General features: G+C 40.9%; 1 protein-coding gene across 2 annotated transcripts in view; it reads right to left on the bottom strand.

The window, feature by feature from the left end:
• LOC138922087 (uncharacterized) overlaps positions 1-12680 on the bottom strand; it is a 56956-nt gene extending 44276 nt beyond the window's left edge. The window contains exons 1-2 of one of the 2 annotated variants that reach the window (XR_011435179.1): positions 12210-12680; positions 9216-9403 (exon numbers count right to left, since the gene is read on the bottom strand). Coding sequence is in view for 1 of the 2 variants with exons in the window: in XM_070258918.1 (XP_070115019.1) it covers positions 12210-12460 (251 nt within the window). In the remaining variant the exon portion in view is untranslated. The remainder of the gene's footprint in view (positions 1-9215; positions 9404-12209) is intronic. The other variant, XM_070258918.1, reaches the window with a different exon arrangement.
• Positions 12681-18055: the final 5375 nt, after the last annotated feature.

Here is an 18055-nt window from a genome sequence, read left to right as displayed (position 1 = left end):
CCTGGTTGACTAAGCAAAGAAACTTCGAGGGAACGTGGTAGACAGTAAAAGCCCCAGAACAGAGGCTTGGTAACTAGGTAAACTTTGAATGTGCCCCCTGTACACCCACAAACAGAAAGACAGATGGCAAAGATCATAATGGGCTCAAGGTGTTTGACTACAAATTCTGCCCAAATCATTGTGTGACCATTAATTCTTACATTTACAGGGGAAACACCCAGAGAGTAAAGCAAAATACAAGTAAGCAAGCATTTAAAAACTGAACATAAACATCAGTGTCTGTACACCACAGGGAGATAAAATTCTATGCTTTTAAGACCATGCAAGTTAAGGGAAAAAAAGACATTCTAGAAAAGTGCATCAAAATCCAAACTTTCCACATCACACTATACAAAATGTCTTATTTTCAACAACAACAAAGAAAGAAATCATAAGCTGTGTTTATAAGAAAATATAAACTATGGTCCAGATTCAGGAAGAGAAAAACGTCAATGGAAAATTGGCCCAGATGTCAATGTAGCAGAGAAAGTCTTCAAGTATCTCCTGTAAAGAGGTTCTAAGAACTCTTTCAAATTTTCAAAAATTTTTTAAAAATATAATAACAGTGATTCCACAAATAGGGAATGCGAATAAGGAAATGAGAATGATAAAAACAACCAAACAAATGCTAGAGATGAAAAGCACTATAAGAGAAATGAAAAAATTATTACATGGGAAAACAGCAGATTTGAGAAGGCAGAGGAAAGAATCAGTCAAATTAAAGATAGAATGATATTAATTATCGACTCAGAAGATTGGAAATGAAAGAAAACTTTAAGGAAAATGAAAAGAGCTTCAGAGACCTATGGGACAATTTGAAGTATTTCAACAAATGTGCAGTAAGAATCCCAATAACAGAGAAAAGAGGGAAAGGGGTAGAAGAAATATTTTAAAACGTAATAGCTGAAAACTTTCTAAATTTGATGAAATACATTGATCTACAGATACAAGAAGCTTAACAAACATGAATAAGTACAAACACGAAGAGAGTCACACCTACAAACATCATAGTCAAATTACTAAAAAGAAAAAGACAATAAGAAAATCTGGAAAGCAATCAAATCCACCACATACAAGGAACAGCTACATGTTCAACAGGTGACTTTGCATCACACTGAGGAGAAAAAAATACAAATAAGAGCTGACTTAGAAGAAATAACAGAGGCCGAAAGCCAGAATAATAATACAGTCAAAGTGCTGAAAGAAAAACCATCAATAAAGAATCACATATCCAGCAAAACTATACTTTAATAATGAAGGGGCAGTAAAGACATTCCCAGATAAATAGAAGATGACAGAATTCATGTCAACACAGAATAAGGCAGTAAAGGAGGAACAGACAAAGAAAACACAGGAGACGCAGAATAATAAAGAGCAAAATAGTATAAATCCAACCAACTACATTACATTAAATGTTAATAAACACTACAGTTAAAAAGAATTATCAGATTGTATTAAAAGATCAAAACTATGTGCTAAGCATAAAAGACACAATTAACATTCAGAGACAAATATATTCAAAATATAAAACCTGGAAATGATACTCTCATGCAATCTGTAACCACAGGACAGCCACAGTGGGTAGATGAATGCCAGATCTAAGAACAGATTTTAGGAAGAAGACTTACTAAAAGTGAAGAGGAACAAAGAAGTGAAGGCATAAATACCGGATAAATACAAGTAAAACTACTTCCATTCTCGTTTACATAGAAAATCCTCAGGATGCAAAATACACACATACACACACACACGCCCACACTAGAACAATTAAATGAATTTAGGAAATTCAAAGGATAAAAGGTTAATAAACAAAAATCAATTGCACTTTTAAATATTAACAGCATGCGATTTGATTTAAAATTGTGCAAAAATAAATTTAACCAAAAAATGTGCAAGGCCTATGCACTAAAGACTAGAGAACACGACTGAGAGAAATTAAAGAAGACTCGATGGCAGTTTCTTAAAAAGTTAAACACAGAGTCATCACATTACCCCAGTCATTTCCCTCCTAGGTAATTACCCAAGAGAAATGAAAACACGTGTTCACACAAAGACTCAGACAACAGCACATACGACAAGATATAGCAAATTAATTTACAGTGACAGAAAACAGGTCACGGGTTCCCTGTGGCAGGCAGGAAGAGGTGGTGGGCTGCAAAGAGGCATGGGGATACTTAAGGGGGTAAGAGAAATGTTCTTTTATCTTGATTCTGTAGATGGCTTCAGAGGTGTATAGAACTGTCAAAACCCATCAAATTGTGCACTTTATATAGATGCTGTTTATTGTATGTAAACTATTCTGCAATAAAGTTTTTGAGCAAAAAAATAAACAAAAGAATAAGTGAGTGAATGAACAAGGGTTTTAAAGCAAATAAGCATTATACACCTGTTGAAAAGGAAAGAATAAAATTTAAATGGTGAGGAAACTCTGTAAACAAGTTACACTTTTTAAAAAATCTCTAGTTTTGTTTCTTCTAATTTGTCTGTTTTAAGTCTTAAATCTGTCTTGAGCATAAGGGGATAAAACCTTAACAGGTTATACTATAAAAACCAGTCATAGAAACAAATCATTTAACTATGGCTATATAAGGAAAATGACCTCATATCTCATAGATTGTTTTTCGATCTGTAGAAATAATTCAGTTTTACTGCTGAAAGCAGTACCAGCTATCAGATGGAAAACAAGTCAATTTTATCGTCTGATTCATCTTGAACACATCACGTCTGCGTAGCCCACAGAATCACAAAATGTAAAGCTATTACAGCACTACAGTAGAAAAAGCGTCACTCCCTAACAGACTCAAGAGTATAGTCTACACTTGCCATCTCCCTGTCCAAAACAATGCTGGTGGAAACAGACTCCTCCTGAACAAGAATTGTCACAATAAGTAATTGCACTATGAAACTGAATGACTGCGTTTTTATTACCATTTTCATACAGAATTTTTACATACTTAAAATTCTGACCAGAAAGGTTAGATTAGAATCACCTGGGCCAATTTGGAAATGCTAAAAGATATGTATGGACACACACAAAAACACACACTTACACACTCTCTCTCTCAGTCACACACAGACATGTTTGTTAGTATATATATTTGTTTTTAAAAGGTAAAGATAACAGTAACATTAATAACAACAGATAGTACCTCTCTCTATCTAAATATAGAAACATATCGCAAATGTATAATACTGTCCTAGTTTTGCTTTACTGCCAAATAAACAAAGCAATTAATTCAGAGGGTGTCACTGATTCCTAAACTCATCATTCATGAACTTGATTATTAACGAAATTAATAATGAATAAATAAAACTGATATACCTAATTTCTTCAAAATTGATCACAATAAAAAATGCCTGCTTTGATACTATAATTGAAGTAAGTTATATAAGAACAAATGGATAATATAAGCCTTGTCTATTAATTCTTAAAACATAAACCATTTAAAAGCATTCCTGAAATCAGACAAAACAGTTAGACCACATCAGGAGAGCAACGAAAACAAAATGACCTGAATCGTGATGCAGGGAAACACGAACACCTCAGCTATCAAAAACTCACCAAGGCAGCAACATCACCCACCAAGCCTTAGCTAAAAGTAAGAAACCTGCCCAAAAGGGCTTGGAGCGGCAAAACATATTTGAAGAGATGATGTTTGAATTTAGGTACTGGGATTGAAGGTGAGTCTCTAAGTTCCTTCCTCAGATCCATCACCCCTTCCTGATACTTACTGATAAACCTGATTCATTGGCTTCTTATCGATGGCAAATAATGGAGAGCAATTGTGCTACTCTAGACAAGATCACTGATAGCAGTGAAACGGGAAAAGGGAAGAAAAACTAGAAAAAGCAGACAGAAAAAATTAAAAGTAATCAGGGAACATTCAGATATTTAAAAACACCCTTCTCTGGGTCAAAATGCCCAGAGGACATGATTTCTTAGAGCCCAACATGACAACGCACAAAATAATAATCCTAAGTCACTGAGACAATATTAAATCAGGTTATGGAGAGGTTCCAAAAGTTGAAAACTAGGAAATTAATTTTTTCAAAGGTTCTCACGAAAATGATTAAATTTAAAAAAAAAAAAACAAAAAACAAGAACATCATGAGACATAAGTCCCCAATGATTCGGGTCCATCCACCAAGCCATCTAAGCAGTTATGGCTGGTGGGCAAGGCCTGCGCGTGCTCCATGGCTGTGCTCTGCTGTCCTCAGGCCTCAGGCTTGCTGCCTCCTCCAAGAACCAGACTGCCAACCCTGACACTGGATTAGCCCTCTGCCTGCACATTCCCATCTGCCCCCACCACAGTTCTTACTACTCTGCGTTACAACTGGCATGTGACCTTCTTGAGCAGAAGAAATAAACTCTTTCACTAGCATCCCAGAACCCAGCACAGTACTCAGCATATAGTAGGATTTCAGTAAATACGATTTTTTTAAACTTATTAAAAAAAACTTAAGCTATGCTCTATCTGCAAAGCATATTTTGATAATAACAACAGACACCCAAAATATGCCACAAGAGCATAAAGTAAGAAGTTCCTGTTGACTGCTAAGATTAGAAAGTCTTCACAGAATGGACAGAGTTCCAACCACACATTCAAGCTCAGGATGAATTTAACCAAATGGCTAAAAAAAGTACAATGGTCCCCCCCTTACCTGTGGTTTCACTTTCTGCAATTTCACTTACTTATAGTCAGCAGAGGTCTAAAAATATTCGATGGAAAATTCCAGAAATAAACAATACACAAATTTTAAATTTCTCGCCATTCTAGGTAGCGTGATGAAATCTTGTGCCATCTAGCTCCCTCTCACCGGGGCCGTGAATCATCCCTTTCTCCACCGGATCCACGATACCCGCCTGTCAGTCACTCAGTAGCCCTCTTGGTTATCAGAGCGCCTGTCAAGGTATCACAGTGCTGGTGTTCAAGTCACCCGTATTTTATTTAATAATTTCCCCAACGTGTAAGAGCAGTCGTGCTGGAAATCTGGATATGCCAAACAGAAGTTATTGCTGTTACTCTCTTACTTTGCCCAATTTCTAAGTTTATCACAGCAGTGTACATGTCGGAAAAAACGTATATGCAGGCTTCAGTACTATGCAGTTTCAAGCACCCACTGGGAGTCTTAGAACGTATCCCCCCCACATAAGGGGGGACTACTGTATTTCGGGAGACAGGGATACTATAAGCACAAGTAAAAGAAAACGAGAGCAACTGGGTAACACATAGGTTTTCAAAAATGGCAGCAGTGAAAGGTAAGGCTGGAAAGACAGGCAGGGCTGCAGAGGAGCCAAGAGGGGTTAACATAATGGAACTTAACAAAATGGAGGTTAACATTACGGAGCTTCACACAATGGCATGCTCCAAAGGTCACACGGACACTTAGTCCTCCAGAGTGACTCCCTCTCCGCAACGTCCAGCAGTTTCATTGCATGTAGAATACATTTTGCAAGTAAGAGACAAAAGAAAGACAACAACTTTGCTATATGATTCCTCATGTCAACACTGTTTTACCCTGGACCAAATCAGAGAGTTGATACCATAAAAAATACTTCAAAACACTACGTGATGTTACGAGGAAACTACTGGCAAAACTTACTTTCGGGTGGTGATTATTATCCAAACCACACGTGATAAAATACTACTCATCATAAGAAGTGGTACTCTTATAATACAACTGCTATGCAATTTTTTTAAATTCTTCAATTTTGAAATCAAGTTGAAAGTATTGTGTCAAAAGACAGTGAAACAACTATCATTAATCTTCAAAACTGACAAACAAAAAAGACATATAAACAAGTGCCAGGATAATAAAAATGGCAGTGTTCATTTTTTAGAAGAAAAAAATAAATTGTACTAAAATTATTAAGCTAACAAAGCAACAGAAAAATATGAGCAGAAAAATGACAGTTATCTGCAAAATTCATAAATGCGTCTTTTGTATAACCATAATGATCATATTTTATGCTGTCATTTTGCATTTAATTGCTCACCCTGGTACTTTTCTTCATAGAAGCCATCGATATCCCACAGAGCCAGATGCTGAATTGCAAAAACATACTGTGACCATGGACTTATAAGAAAGTTACTTTGCTGAGCTGTGGTGTATGACAAGTTAATTTTTGTAATTACACTTCTTCCAACAATATATGAAGCTACTGCCTATGATTAGCCTATATTATTCAAAAGAGGCAAGAAAGTATTCTCTATAAAATACTAATCAGATTTTTTAAAGACTTCAGCTGATGTGAGAAAGTTAACTTTTCAAAAAGCTTTTCTATAAGACGGCCAAAAGTAAAAATCACCACCTCAGCTGAAATATATAAGCAGATTAATATGTTAAGGCATGACTATGTTTTCTGAATGTTATTAATACATAATGCCAAGTTATTTCAAGCCTTTAGGAAACGTCACATGCTAACCTTGGTCTTTTGATCATTACTTTTAGTTCTGCTATATTATGCTAAACATAGTATTCAAAGGATAAATCCATTAACCGTCATTTAGAAAGAAATGGCTATTGCACAATAATCTATCCGCAGGGCGTAAATTGTTTTAAATTTAAAATATTTGCAATGACGGTCACTGTCACATACTCAATAGTAATAAAACAGTAGGACATCATACATTGCTAAAACACAGGCTATTCCCTATAATATAGTATCTTTGTGCACATACTACAAAATTTGGCAGCTATTATGTTTTGTTTTATTCATTAAAAGAGAGCAAATGACATTTCCCTTTTAATAAACTTCCCCCATGTTGAAGCCAAAAGAGTTATTTAAAGATTAATGTTAATTATCAGGACAAAACAACCTGAGCCAAGTTTTCCAAATGCCTAGGTCAAATCTGCTCACTGGAGGAGGATATTTAAAAAATAACTATGTAATATATTTTTTTTTAAAAACTCTATCACTTAGAGACTTAAAATTTAATAGAAGTTATGTTTTAATTACATAATACTAACAAAATGGATATTTTCACTGCATTATACAAAAGGAACGTAAGATACTAAAATGCTCTAGATAAATCTGAAGTTTTCCTCAGGATTTTAATAAATATATAATGACCGATTTTTTTAATGTGTAACGTCGTTCCCACGTCATTTCCTAATCTAAAGGGGTTTGTGTTTGTGAAGGTGTCAACTCAATGTATATTCAAGACTTAATAAAAAGTCCTAGAATTTTGAGAATCTTGGAAATCTTTTATTTCAAATCCCTCGTGTGTTTTTTTCCTAACTTGGACTGCAATTTGAGATATGCTATTTCACGGTTCCACGTCTGCTTAGAGATCACCAACTCAGACACTGATCGTACAACAGGAGAAACATAAAGCACACAGAGCTGAAACACAATCACCAATAAAGCAAATACCTGGCCTTTCGGGTCCTCTTTGTTCTGACCCCTGCTATTTAAAAGGGAATGATAAACTCTGCAGACGTCATCGGGCATATACTAAGAAGGAACATGCTCAAATCCCAGCTATTTGTATTTTTCTTTCCCCTGCCCAGCCTCGATCTTCCTCCCTGGTCTACTTCATTCATTCTGCGTGCTCTCCAGCCACCTCAAATGGTCCAGGGACTCATTGCCTTTATTTCCAGTCTCTACCTTACTTCTAATCTCAGCATCTCTTCCTGGATGACCTACAGATATCAAACACTCAATACAACCAAAAACAAATTCATCTTGCTCTCCTCTCCCAAACCTGCTTCCATGGAGCTAGTCTGCCAGCTCTCTACACAAAGATCAGTGCTCTAAACTATTCTTAGTTCCTCCCTCTCTCACCTCCTCCTTCACTGGCCCTTAATCCTGTCCTTTCCACATCAAAAATGTCTCTCCACTCTATCCTCTGTACTCTACTTCTACTGCCTTATGTGGAACGTCATCAACTCCAGCCTCTCGCGTGCCTCAGTGGCTCCAGGGAGAGAGCCTCCTCTAATGGGGCCTCCACAGAAAAGCCTCAGTTACTGAAGCGAGCTTCTCACACAGCCCCTGAGGACAGTATTCAGTGTCTGAATAGCTGTGCGAAAGGGAATGGTACCTATTAAGGAAAAGGGACAACACCAGAGGGTGGGAGATCTGACAGCTTTGACGGTTTCAACTTGACCATAGGAAAAAGTACCAAGTAAAGCACACAGCCTTCAATTCAAAGCCCTTGACAAACTAAACCTTGTCCTCTTTCGGCGCTTCTCCCTCTTTTAGGCCCTGCTAAGACCCACATTAGGCTGCTGACTGGTTCTCAACCAGGTGTGCCTTCCAACAAGCTGCCCTCTTTGCCTAAAAAGCCCTCTCCTCCTACATCCGCACAGAGAACTCCCATGGGTCTTCCACGTTGCTGTGATATTTTCTGTGACTTCTCCAGGCCAACCTAATTACTCCGCCGTGCACCTCTGGCACTGACAAATGTTCTGTTGCAGCCAGTATCTTGGGACTGACTGCTGGGGTTACTGAAGATTACAAGGACAAGAAGTGGGATGGTTTACTTTTTGTGCCTAGCACAAAGACTTTTCAAAAACTTCATTAATTTTAAATGAAGTGAATTTGTTGGAACATAAAGCATTTTGGGAATTTAAATAAACGGAAAATAATCATTTTCTTTAAACTTAAAATGTTTGACAAGAAATGAAAAAGGTAACAAATTAGTTCTGGAAAAATGCAAACTAATTCCTATACTCCCATTCTGAATCAATCTTACAAATGGGACTAAAAAGAAGGAAGGAAGCGCCTGTCTGGTTTTTCAAGTAAGAGAAGGCAAAACCAATATGGCAGCAAGGTAAGGTTCTGCCTGCTCCACAGAACCCATGGTACAGAATCCATGTTTCCGACCTCTTGTTGTGCAGAACTCTCACGTTGCATGTATTAAGGCTGGATTTAAAGACTGTAGAGTAGTCTTAATAATCTGTGCAGAGACAGCATTTTATAGTTTCTAAGCCACGCTCACACACATTATCTCATCAACTACTCAAAGACACATCATTTCTCCACTTGGAGAGGAAGAAACTAAGGCCATTTTCCTACAACTAATACATAGAGGCTGGAATATGAACCCCCAAGAATTCTAACACTAACTACATTGCCTCCCTAACAACCACATTTTAAAGATGTCCAATACAGGCCTCAGAACACTAACCCAGGACACATACATGATGCATGCCAGGGCCAAACCACTCACCTAGCGTTCTTCTGAAGTTCACAATAAAAAACAGAATGAATGAACATTAATAAAATGGTTCACTTTTGGAGCCGTCCCAGTGGTGTAATGGTTAGTTCATACACTCTGCTCCAGCAGCCAGGGGTTCGCAGGTTCCAATCCTGGGCACGGATCTAGCACCACTTGTCAAGCCACACTTTCGCAGTATCCTACATAAAATAGAGGAAGATGGGCTCAGACGTTAGGTCAGTTGACAATCCCAAAGTTATTAAGTGTACAAGCAAAAAGAGGAAGATTGGCAACAGACATTAGCTCAGGGCCAATCAACCTTACCAAAAAAAATATTTCACTTTGAAATAGACCTTAACGAATAACTTTGCTTTAAATTATAACACTACATATTATTACATTTTACACGTTACTACATATTCCATAGACTATGTAACATAACATAGTCACAGATTCTAGCAACTAGGACGTGGAATCTTTTGTATTGGGAGGGATAGGGCTAAGGAGGAGTTGCATTATTCTGCCAACCAAAATAAGCAAGATTACAATTGGATACTAATTAAAATCCAAATTTAATTTTGAAGTTTTGTGCCCCCTCTCCATGAAATGGGTCCATGAGGAATGGACAGAAACAACTCATATCCACTTGTCTAATTCTGACAGGACATCAGATAAAATAACAAGAGTGCTACTTTAAAAGACTCTGCCCAATTACCCAGTAAAATGAAGGATTTATCACATTCATTGAACTTGGAACTATTCCTTCTTATACAACTAAGTTTGACTGCTCTGACTTTTATTTTCAGAGACTGTTTTTCCCTTCTCCACTCAGGTTCACTACATTGATTTAAAATGCAGAGGGCAAAACTCAAAGACAATGACTAACTCATTTTGATTGTAAGCTAGTGAACATTAGTAAACATATTAGATACTAAAAATACAGTAGTAAAACTTATAGCTCTTTACCACTTAAAAAGCATTCTTATTATCTCATTTGACGCTAGCATCACTGTGAGGTATAGTTACAGAAATATTACTCAAATTTTTCAATAACACTCAGAGAAGAGAGGTGATGTTGACAATCCCAAAGTTATTAAGTGTACAGCTGCCTCGGCCCATGAGGACAGTATTCACACTGTCTGAATAGCTGTGGGAAAAAGAATAGTACCTATTAAGGATAGAGGGGGAAAACCTAAATTCAGTAAAAACATTATAACATTTCCCCAAACTACACTATTCAATTATTTTAGATATGATCATTAGAAAAAAAAATGAAGAAAATGTATAATTACACATTTCTACTCAGTAAGAGAAATCTGAATTAATTAGAATTTTAAATTGAAAATATTGAAACAAAAATCAATACTCCTACACTAGAAAAAATGAAAATTAGAAATCTCATACCACACTGGAAAAGTTTATACCATTTCTTCAATTTCATTTTTCTATTAATGTGTGTAAACTCTGTAGAACTAGCCAAAGTAATTAAATAAAATAGACATAATATCCAAAAATCATGAAAGTTTATACATTTTGGTAAACTTTTAAAAGTTAAAATTTATCTTTCCTAATTGAAAACTGGGTTAAAAATCTATCACAAATATACAAGTACAAAATTGCAGTGAAAGTTCCATCTTTGGTATATTCACATGAACAAACAAAATAATTATCACCTCTTTGAACGGAAGTTATAGACTTTTTCAGGTCAAAATTCTGTTAAAATATAACTATTTGAAGTGTTCAAAAATTTGCATTAATGTTAATATGGCAACATTTTAATGTGGACAATAACAGAAAAACGTCATTCCCTCCACAGAATTCTGCCTCTAGAAGTACATTTAACAAAGTTGGAGGAAACAGGATGCTTGTTGATAGTGACAGGCTTATTTCAAAACCCAATTATATCTGTTCATTCCCTTTTGCTAATTAAAGCAAAAGGCATCAAAATCTCTCCTAACGATGTTCTAATCAATACGTGTTAGTGACCTTCCCCAGGCAGTGCTGCATCTGGACTAACGCTTCACCGCAAACCAGGTGCATACTGTAACTAGTTCCACCGGCACGGACTGTAAAGTCCCGACACAATCACCATTCGGGCTATGATTACCTAGAAAATAATCCTACATATGTGTCCACAGATGCCAACCCTGCCAAGATGTCCTAGTCCAGAACCCCCCAACCCAATAAACAGGCTATTCAAAACTCAACGCAACCGCAGGGGTCAGCAGCTCCTGGCACCCACCTCCCCCCGACTAAGCTCCAGAAAGCGGGCACGCACACTCAGGCCGTGCTCGCCCACTAGGAAGAGGTGGGTATCTCCAGGGACGATCCCGCTGCTGCCAGCAGCGACGTGCGGCAGCCTGGGGTCTCCCGCTAGTTGCTGAGAGCAGCTGGACCCTGAGTGGCCAGGACCGTCCACTTCCAGGCGTGGTGCTCTCGGGCACCAGCATCCTCAACCGAAGGAGGCGAGGGTGGCAGCAGCGCATCGGTGCGCTGGGGAAAACAGGGAGTGGGCGGGCAGCCACGGACACCACCGCCCGGACTAGAAACCGACACCGGGCAGCTCCCCGCCTGGGCGCCCGCGTTCCAGTCGGAGAAGCCAGGCGGTCGGAAGCGCCCCGACTGCGTGCAGGGCTGCGTGGGGCGCCCGGGGCGCCGCTTCCGCGCCGAGAGCCCGGGCCCGCGGGGAAACGGAGGCCCGCCGGGTCCCCGGGAGCCCGGCTCGCGGAGCGAGCAGGTGACGGCGGGGGCAGGGCGGCTGCGACGCCGCGCGGGCGGCGGGCGGGTGTCGGGCGAGTCTGGGCGGCGTCGGGAGGGACCGGCGAGCGGGGGAGGGGCTGAGGCGGGGGGAGGAGGGAGGAGGAAGAGCGAAGGGCCCTGGCGGGACTCCCGGCGCCCAGCTGCCCGGCCCGAGCCCTCAAGCCACCGCCCCCAGGCCCCGCGCAGACGCTGGACGGTCCCCGCCTCCAAACCTCCCCCCCCCGGCCCGGTCAGAGAATAACTTACCCGTTTGCCGACGCAATCGCTCCTGCTGGCCCCTCTGACGGACTCCTCCGGCTCGTCGTCTTCCGGTGATGAAACCGGAAGTCCCACCCCTCCCCAAGAGGAAAACGGAAAGCCGAAGGAGTCAATCTAAGGAAGGGGAGACGCGCGTCAGGCTGAGAGCCTGGCGGCGTCTGACCGGGAAGGCCACCTGGCACTTCCAGCGGCTCCCCGAGCGGGTAACCCCCGGGCGATCCCGCCTCCTCCCTCTCCATCCCTCCTCACTCCACCCCTTCGCTCGCCCGCCCGCGGTAAAGAACCCCGAGGGCGGTGCGGGAGAAACGGACGCGCCCGGGCCGGGCGGGAGCCGGAGGCCTGCGGGCCGGGCGGCCGGCCTCCGCCTCCACCGGCCCAAGCGATGCCCGGCGCCTCTGAGGCCTCCTCTAACGGAGCGAGGTTTTCCTGCTGTGCCAGGCGCGTGCGCACCTCCGGGTTAGGAGAACAGCCTCTGGATGCTCCTAGCAGGGGTCCTCAGAGTCGCAGACCCTAGGAAGCCACGAGCCGAATTCGGATTCTAACGGGTTCTAATGAAAAATGCAGGAGGATCGGGGTCCAGTTCTCAGAAGAGGGGGCTGGGCTGCGCTGGGCTGGGCTGGTGTCTGGCTAACACAGAGGCTGAGGGAGGGATGCGCTGGAATGAACATGTGGAGCGAGAAGAAGCCCAGACCAGGTTCTTTGTGTGTCTGTGGCCGACTGCCTTCCTCCAGCTGCAAGTGCAGAGAACGTGTGTCACCACAGGGCTCTTGCACTGTCCAGCACACACTCACGCAAGGTTTATTTTTATGAATACAACGTAAAACCAAGAACATTCCCAGTCCTCGTTATCTTCCATAAGAGCATCTACCAAATCTAACTGACAGTCCAAACCTGGACAGTCCCAAACCTGACATGTTGCCCTCCTTCAATACGATGACGTCCCCTCCTGATCATGTCACTATATACTCCCAATAAGTATACTGGGTGGTCATCTTTATCCATGTGCATATGCTTCTTTGGTAAAATTTTTTAAAGCAAATACTTAAATTTCTCTATCCCCAACCTCTTTGTCTTCTTATTACTAGTTAATTGGTCTTCTGGCTAATCACTGGGCGGATTTCTGTCATCCCTCTGAATGTAATCTATCTGGAAAATACTTCCTATCTGGCTCCCAAACCACAGCAAGACCCAGGTAGCCACATGGCTTGGGTTTGGGTAGAAAACGTGGACCCATCAATGAGAGCTGGGGAGACCCATCATGACCCGGGGAGGCAGAAAACCACGGCTCTGGACTCAGGCATCCCAGGGTTGGAATCTCCTAGATTCAATGACCTCATTCGTCCTCCTCCTCTCCTCACCTGGTGGCAGCTGAATAATTGACCAAGACACTGCAGGTCTCAGAGATTCAGCAGGAATGCAGATCAGCAAATACATCTTCTTATTTAGTGACTTGGTAAAACTGATGTTCCCTTGCTCAGAAATGGTTATATTTTACAACCAACTTTTGTTAATTGACTACTATGAACACCCTTGTTAAAATATAAATTGGCGTCAGAAACCTCGTGTACAGTTAGTCCTTGGGACCTCTGCCAAATACATCAGGTAGGTCCACGGAATCCGAAAACCTCACAAGATTCAACCAAATCTGGCGAGCATGGACTGTGCTTAAATAGTGACGAGTACCAAACACCTGCGAATATTTAACCAAGAGGACTTGATGTTGTCCAGCACCAGAGAAGAAGTGGCTCCTTATGGATGCCTCAGCGAGGCTGATGCCACAGGTGGGTCCCGTTTCTGTGACAAGAGGCAGGGTAAGCTGGCCCCATGATCCAGCCGTTTTAGACATGACGCAGCAAGCTTTAAAACTGACATTTCAAGCACCCACAAAGAGATGGAATGTGTGGCACTTTGTTTTTATTTGGAATCATAAGAGAAACATTTTTAATAAACCCTTAACTTCTTCTCCATTAATGCTATTTAAATAGTGAATTCATAAAGACTGAAGTGATTTGTTTACTTATACTTAGCTGTAGAAAACTTACGTGCTTTTGTTTATTTGTTTACACCATCAAATCCAATCAAGCCAAACAAGATGGTCGACTGAAATGACTGATGAATGCAACCTGAGCTGACAGCTTCAAATTTGGGATGTGTTACTGATGTCAGGTTGATCAGTTCTCTGTCTAAAATTGATGCTATTTAAAGCTTTGAACAATTTAGATGTAGTCACTGAGTAAAATCCCAACGGGGTGAGAGAATTCCATCAGGGCTGATTCTGCTGTGGTGAATTTCCACGTGCGCAGGTGTCAGAGGGAGAGTGGCCTCTCCCGATGGGGTAGTGAGACAGAACAGGATGCAGGAGGGGCGGTGGGCTGGCGTCACTCACAGCAAAGGTAAAGAGGCTTAGAATAAAGATAGACGCATCTTCTCACAAGGAATCCCAAATGGCATAAGAGTGTGAATATTGGTCATTTCTGTTTCAAAACTTTTCAAGAAAGGAAAAAGTGAAGGGGAGGCAAGAAGTGAATATGTATCACGCTTCAATAACTCATCTGAAAATGAACCCCCAGGGAAATCATGGTAGCCGGTGGGGTAGACCAATGTTTTTATTAACAATATAAAAGGAATGTGTGGTGAAAGCAACGGTGACATAAGTACTGACAGTCAGTGGATGAATGATTATGTGTCCTGAGCACCTCAGGACACAGCAAACTAGAGCAATTCCACCAATCAAATGGCAAGAGAAGTCTAATCGAAGAACCATCCTTGTGCTGGAAGGGCAGAATGAGTCCAGTCCGGGGACTACTGGGGCCAGACTTGGGGAAATCAAGTTGTTGAAGGTAGCTGTGACTTTAGAGAGGTGTGCAACAGAGACATTAAGCCATTTCCAGTGTCTCTACCTTTAAAATAGTTTATTACTGGTCCAAATGTCCAAAGACGTATTAAAGAGGGAAAATATTGTTTACTGGACAGAAATTCTCTGGATATTTAGATTCTATTCCTGTCCAGGGATGTGAGAGAGGGGATATGTCAGCAGCTCAGATGTAAGCTGGAAGGTTCCCGTCGTTGTTAATGCAGCTTAGCCGTCTCTAGGAAAAAGGCAGCAAATAATTGGGATCCTTCTATGTAGTTCCACCTAACAAAAGAAGAAATAAAGAGAAACTGTTATTTCCATTCAAATAATGGAGGAAAAGTAGTGTACAATTTAAACAGGAAGATTTGATGACATAAATTCAATCTAAAATATGCAGCATGTCGGAAGGTTACTGATGTGGACACCCTGTGGTTTGCACACTGAGAGATCAGCCCCCTCAAGAACCTGCTCACTGTTGATTTTCTCCTTCTGCGCGTGCTCTCCATCGTCCACAGTGCCCAGCGGGAGCATCATCACACTCTTTTGGATAACATCCTGGAATATATTGGCAATTGGTGTGGTTGATCCATCCCGGATCATATCTGGTTCTGTTCCAAACACTGAAACACAGGAAAAGAAGGCATTGAATAAATTAATGAGAAGACTACCCCCAGTGATCTCCGCAAATGTCGTGTTCACTTTATCTTTCTTTCTTTTTTTTTTTTTTTCCCACCATGAAATTTGGTGGCTGGGATAAGTAAGCGTCCTGATATCATGCAATTTATATTCTAAAATAGTCAATAGAGTCAAGAAGAAAACTGTGGTTGCCTTATTTACTATTATCTACTTTCAAAAAATATTTTTAAATAATATTTTAAAGTAACGTTAGACTTACAGAAAAGTTGCAAAAGTAGTACAGAGAGAGTTCTCATATATTCCTTACTCTGCTTTCCCTAATGTTAACATCTTACATAACTATTGTACAATTATCAAGAATAGGAAATTAACATTGGATAATATTATTAACTAGACTCAGCCTTTATTTGAATTTCACTCTTTCCCTTCTGCTGTACCAGGATCCAATGCAGAATCCCACATGGCATTTTGTCATTGCTCCTTAGTCTCCTCTTGTCTGTGACTGTTTCTCAGTCTTCCCTTGTCTTTCATGACCTTGACCCTGCTGAAGAGTACTGATCAGTTGTTTTGTAAAATGTCCCTCAGTTTGGGTTTATCTGACGTTTTTTCACGATTGGAAGAGGTCATGTGTTTTTGGCCAGAGTACCACAGAAGATGTACCTACCTACTTTTATGGTTGCTTCACGAATTAAGTATTAGAAACACTAATATTAAATATTAGGAACACATTTCTTTGGTGTTTTGTGTTTCTTTTGTAACCAACATATGAATAAATCGCTGTACTCAACTTTCACCTGAATGTTGCAGTGTTTGTACTCAACTTTCAAGGTATCCCAGGAAACAGTTTTAATGGATATCCTGGGGTCTAGAAAGAGATGAGTTGAAACCTTCTAGGCTATAGGGAAAGTTGCCAGAGATGGAGTGGGAATGAAAAATAAATGAAGACACAAAAGAGAACATGCCGTGTCTTCTGGATCCACAGAGCAAGGCGTGAATGTGAATAAAGATGATGTACACTCGTGCATTGCTTAACGACAGGATACATTCTGAGACATTCATCGTTAGGTGATTTAATTGTTAGATGGTTTAATTGTTGTGTACTCACACAAACCTAGGTGGTATAGCCTACCACACGCCTAGGTGATATGGTGCTAATCTTATGGGACCACTGTCATACATGCAGTCCGTTGTTGACGAAAAACTCATTATGTGGCAGACGACTGTCCTTTGTTGGCAGGACTGGTTTAGCACACAGACAGACAAAAAGGTGCCTTATGCATTCCTGCATTTTCCTGTATTTCATGTCTTTACTGTTGAATTTGACATTTCAATCACACATCTCTCTTCAGCTGGCATTCCATTTAACTTCCTAACTCTTCTTCCTCTTTTCTTCACCCCCAAATTTCACTGGTAAAATACTGCTACAACTGAGGGCAGTGGGGATGATTGTGTAGAGAAGTATGGCTCTCGGTGTTGGACTTGTCCTCTAATTTTTGACGTCTGTGTCCCTTGTACTCATAGATGCAGAGAGTTAGTGCTCCAAGGAGGTCTGGAGGCCATTAAACCCAGAGCTCTGTGACCGGGAAGAGCAAGTCCCCACAGGGCAGCCCGGTGCCAGCTTGCTCGCTCCACTACAGTTTAGCTTCTTCATTTTTAACCCCAGAGGACTTCCTTTACTTTCGTGCAAGTTCAGCTGTGCTTTTAAAAGTTTTTATGTATCGGCCAATATTTCCATGAGTTTTGCAGAAGGAGGGTTGGGAGGTTTCCAAGTCCATCATTTTCCCCCAAATTCAGGTCTCCAGAACGTGAGTTTGAACCCTGGCTTCGCTACTTCTAGCTGAGTGCCCTCCAGCAAATTATTTAATCTCTTCTCGCCTTAATCTGCACCCCGGGGAGGGCTGTTGGGAGGATTCATGAGACAGTGTGTGTAAAGAGCCCTGAACCACACCGTTTACCGTCAGTAATGCAGCCCATATAAAAGGAGAGTCCACAGTGAAGTTTTAAAAGTGTCTGCTTTATCTACAGCCCCACCGGGTACCACCCCTTGTTCCCAGTGTAAACCAGCAATCAAAATAGCATAAGTCTAACCTGTTTTGATGGCTCTTTTTGCTGCAAGATACTGATTATCTTTAATATTTGCGATCCATGGGTGTAGTCCTAGTGCCATAGAAACAACCATCTGGTTGGAACGATTTCTTTGGGAAAATATATATTCAAGATGCTGCTTTACCTAAAGGTAACATTTTCAGTTGTAAGAGAAAATTTTGAGTAGCTCTCATAGCCTTGTATCAAGAAACTGATTGGAATCCCAAGCTGACGCATTCAAGCGTTCTGATTTTCCCTC

The sequence above is a fragment of the Equus caballus genome, unplaced genomic scaffold, assembly GCF_041296265.1.
Source record: "Equus caballus isolate H_3958 breed thoroughbred unplaced genomic scaffold, TB-T2T haplotype2-0000448, whole genome shotgun sequence".
In the NCBI taxonomy this organism is placed as follows: domain Eukaryota; kingdom Metazoa; phylum Chordata; class Mammalia; order Perissodactyla; family Equidae; genus Equus; species Equus caballus.
This window is presented reverse-complemented; position numbering and strand designations above follow the sequence as displayed.